The sequence below is a fragment of the Nannospalax galili genome, unplaced genomic scaffold, assembly GCF_000622305.1.
Source record: "Nannospalax galili isolate Female #2095 unplaced genomic scaffold, S.galili_v1.0 scaffold626, whole genome shotgun sequence".
Lineage (NCBI taxonomy): Eukaryota > Metazoa > Chordata > Mammalia > Rodentia > Spalacidae > Nannospalax > Nannospalax galili.
Genome location: NW_008354396.1, coordinates 981829 through 984403, shown reverse-complemented (window position 1 = coordinate 984403; position 2575 = coordinate 981829). Strand labels below are relative to the sequence as shown.

The window sequence follows — 2575 nt, the reverse complement described above, 5'->3', positions numbered from 1 at the left end:
TGCTACCCCACCCCCTACCTCTACCCCGACCCCACCCCCTACCACCGCTGGCCACAGCCCTTCTGGTTTTTCTACCTTTTCCCCTTTCCCTATCTCCCTTCCTGCGGAATCAAATGACCCAAGTAGAAGAAAACAGAAAAGTGTTTGAAGGATCTGGAGCCTGAACTGGTGATGGGTGGGGAGCTGGCTATAGGGCTGGGTAGAGACGTAGGAGGCAGTTGGCTGGACCCGGGGTCGGGGAAAATGAATATGAATCAATCCATCACTCTCTTCTCCCTACTTGAAAACGAAAAAAACTGAATAGAAAAATTGTGTAACTTTTAAAACCACCTCTGTCTCCGGGTCTTCTCTCTCTCCATGGAGAGAAGCTGAAAATCACGCCCCACCTCCAGGATTCTTAAAGTGTTACTAGGGTGGGCTAGGTCAAAGAGGTGGGGAGGTCTGCAGGGAAGTTCTCTCCCAAGGCATCCCTGTCCTTGTGTTCTTTCCTATTTCCAGAGCATGTCTCCCTGTTCTGTGACGCGGACTCTGGAAGGGAGCACTGGCACCCAGACACACTGTCAGGTCCCTGTCACCTATGGCGCGCCACAGCCAGAGCCACCCTAGGTCCTTACCTGAGCTGGCCTGGGGTCCTCGACCGAGCAAGGCTGGATTTGGAGGCCACTGAGAGGCGTCTGCTCGTTCGGCTGCGGGTCAAGCAAGGAAAGTTCCAGCTCTTCCCTGGTCGACGGGGGTCCGGCCCCTTCCATGGAACCGCAGAGGACCGTGCAGCTCCTCCGAGAGGCAGAACTCACGCACCTAAAGGTGCAGAGTCCAGGGCAGGGAGCGTCCTGGGCTTACACTCCACCCAGCAGGCAAGGCGCGCCGGGTAGACCTTGGGCAGCGCCAGCAAGACCTGGGGCGGCTGGCCGGGAGGGGAGGGGCGACTCTGGTGAGTGGCTGGCACTCTGGCTGTGGAAGGCTGACCTCGATCCGGCAAGGTAGATCGGGTGGGACAAGCTCTATCGTGGGCTCCCGAGCAGAGGAGGGCTGTTTTTCTGGTTTGTTCAGGGCGCTGCCTGCAAAGCTTTTCCCAATAGGTGCTGGCGCAGCCCAGCTCAGCTTAGAGCCTGATTATGTGCCGGCTGTGGAAAGGAAGGGCTGGGTTTATGCGCAGTCCTGCAGAGCTTTGCCCTCTACCCTAGAGCCCCATAGTGTTGAGACTTACTCCAGCCTTCATAGGCTAGAGTTCATCGACAGAATCAACAAGCAACTATGAATCATCTCCTGTGTGCCAGGCACCCGGCTAGATTCTCAACACACAGAGATGAATAACACACAACAGCTATTTCCCATTCCAAGTCCAGACTCAGGCAAAGAGGCAGTATCCCTGGCAGTAAGTGAGGATAACAGACTCCAGAAGCAGGCTATCTGGGTTAGTCCCCACGTAGAGGGTTCCCAGCTCAAGACCTCAGGCTTTCTCTCTGTGTACCACAGTGTCTTTTGGAAAGTCAGCACAGTGTTAGCTCCCAGGACAAAAGAGCAATGACTGGCAGGAAGCAAGTCCTCATGAAAGTTGCTGATGATTATTTGCCTTTGAGAGGAGGGGTCAGGCACTCCCACCTAAGACAAAGCACATGTGCCCATGTGTACACATACAGAGTCCCCTCCACACCCTGAGTGAACCTGGAATTATGTTTGCAGAGCAAGGTGTGTGTCGGTCCAAAGACCTTACCTCTCAACCTCCTGTTCAGAGCCATTGTACAATCTACTTCTCTTCTCCCTTCATACAGAAGCCCCCACCCCCATACACACATATGAAGACCAGTTTAGGGACCTCAGAAGCACACAAATAAGCTCTACTTCACAAGATGTTGATCTGTGTCCAAAGGTCTGGTCCCTCACTGCCTGTATTCAGACAGCTTCCTCCAATCCCTGCCTTTGTGCTCTGTCCCTGTGGTCTGATGCCTCCTTGGGCTCCATCTGCCTGCTGCAGTGACTAAGATGCTGGTTTGCTCAGACTTCACTCTGCTCTAGGGTAGACCCTGAGCAGTCAGAATTTTCAATAGCGGTTTTGAAGCAGCTTTGCAACGAAGGAGATACCCAGGGCCTAGAAATGACAGGAAGCTATTAGCACCCCAAACTTAACAAGAACTGGAATCTTATTAAGAGAAGGAGCTGGGGGAGAGGGACACAGAGATGCCTCAGTAGTTAAGAGCACTGGCTGCTTTTACAGAGGACCTGGGTTCACATTGTGGCTAACAACTATAACTCCAGTTCCAGGGGATCTGATACCCTCTTCTGGCCTTCATGGACTATTCATGCATGTGGCACACTTACATTAATGCAGGTAAAACACTCACACAAAATAAAAATAGTAAATAATTTTTTTTTAAAGAGAAAGGAAGAAGGGTCCTAACAAGATGCAGACCCGACTAGAAGCACCAAGGACTCCCAAACACCTGATCCCAACCTTATGTAGGACCCAGATAACTTGTCTCATGGTTTCCTTGTCTGACTGCAGAAGGCCTGCTCAACAGGAGGTTCCCTCAAGTCAGCTGGATTCTAATTATCTCATCTCCAAGCCTAGTTTCTC

At 52.2% G+C, this 2575-nt stretch overlaps 1 protein-coding gene across 1 annotated transcript in view; it reads right to left on the bottom strand.

Annotated features, from left to right (window-relative positions):
* Window positions 1-1108, bottom strand: part of LOC115067445 (TPA-induced transmembrane protein homolog) — a 20811-nt gene extending 19703 nt beyond the window's left edge. The window contains exon 1 of the mRNA XM_029555245.1: window positions 615-1108. Within this exon, the coding sequence (XP_029411105.1) occupies window positions 615-749 (135 nt within the window). The 5' untranslated portion in view covers window positions 750-1108. The remainder of the gene's footprint in view (window positions 1-614) is intronic.
* Window positions 1109-2575: the final 1467 nt, after the last annotated feature.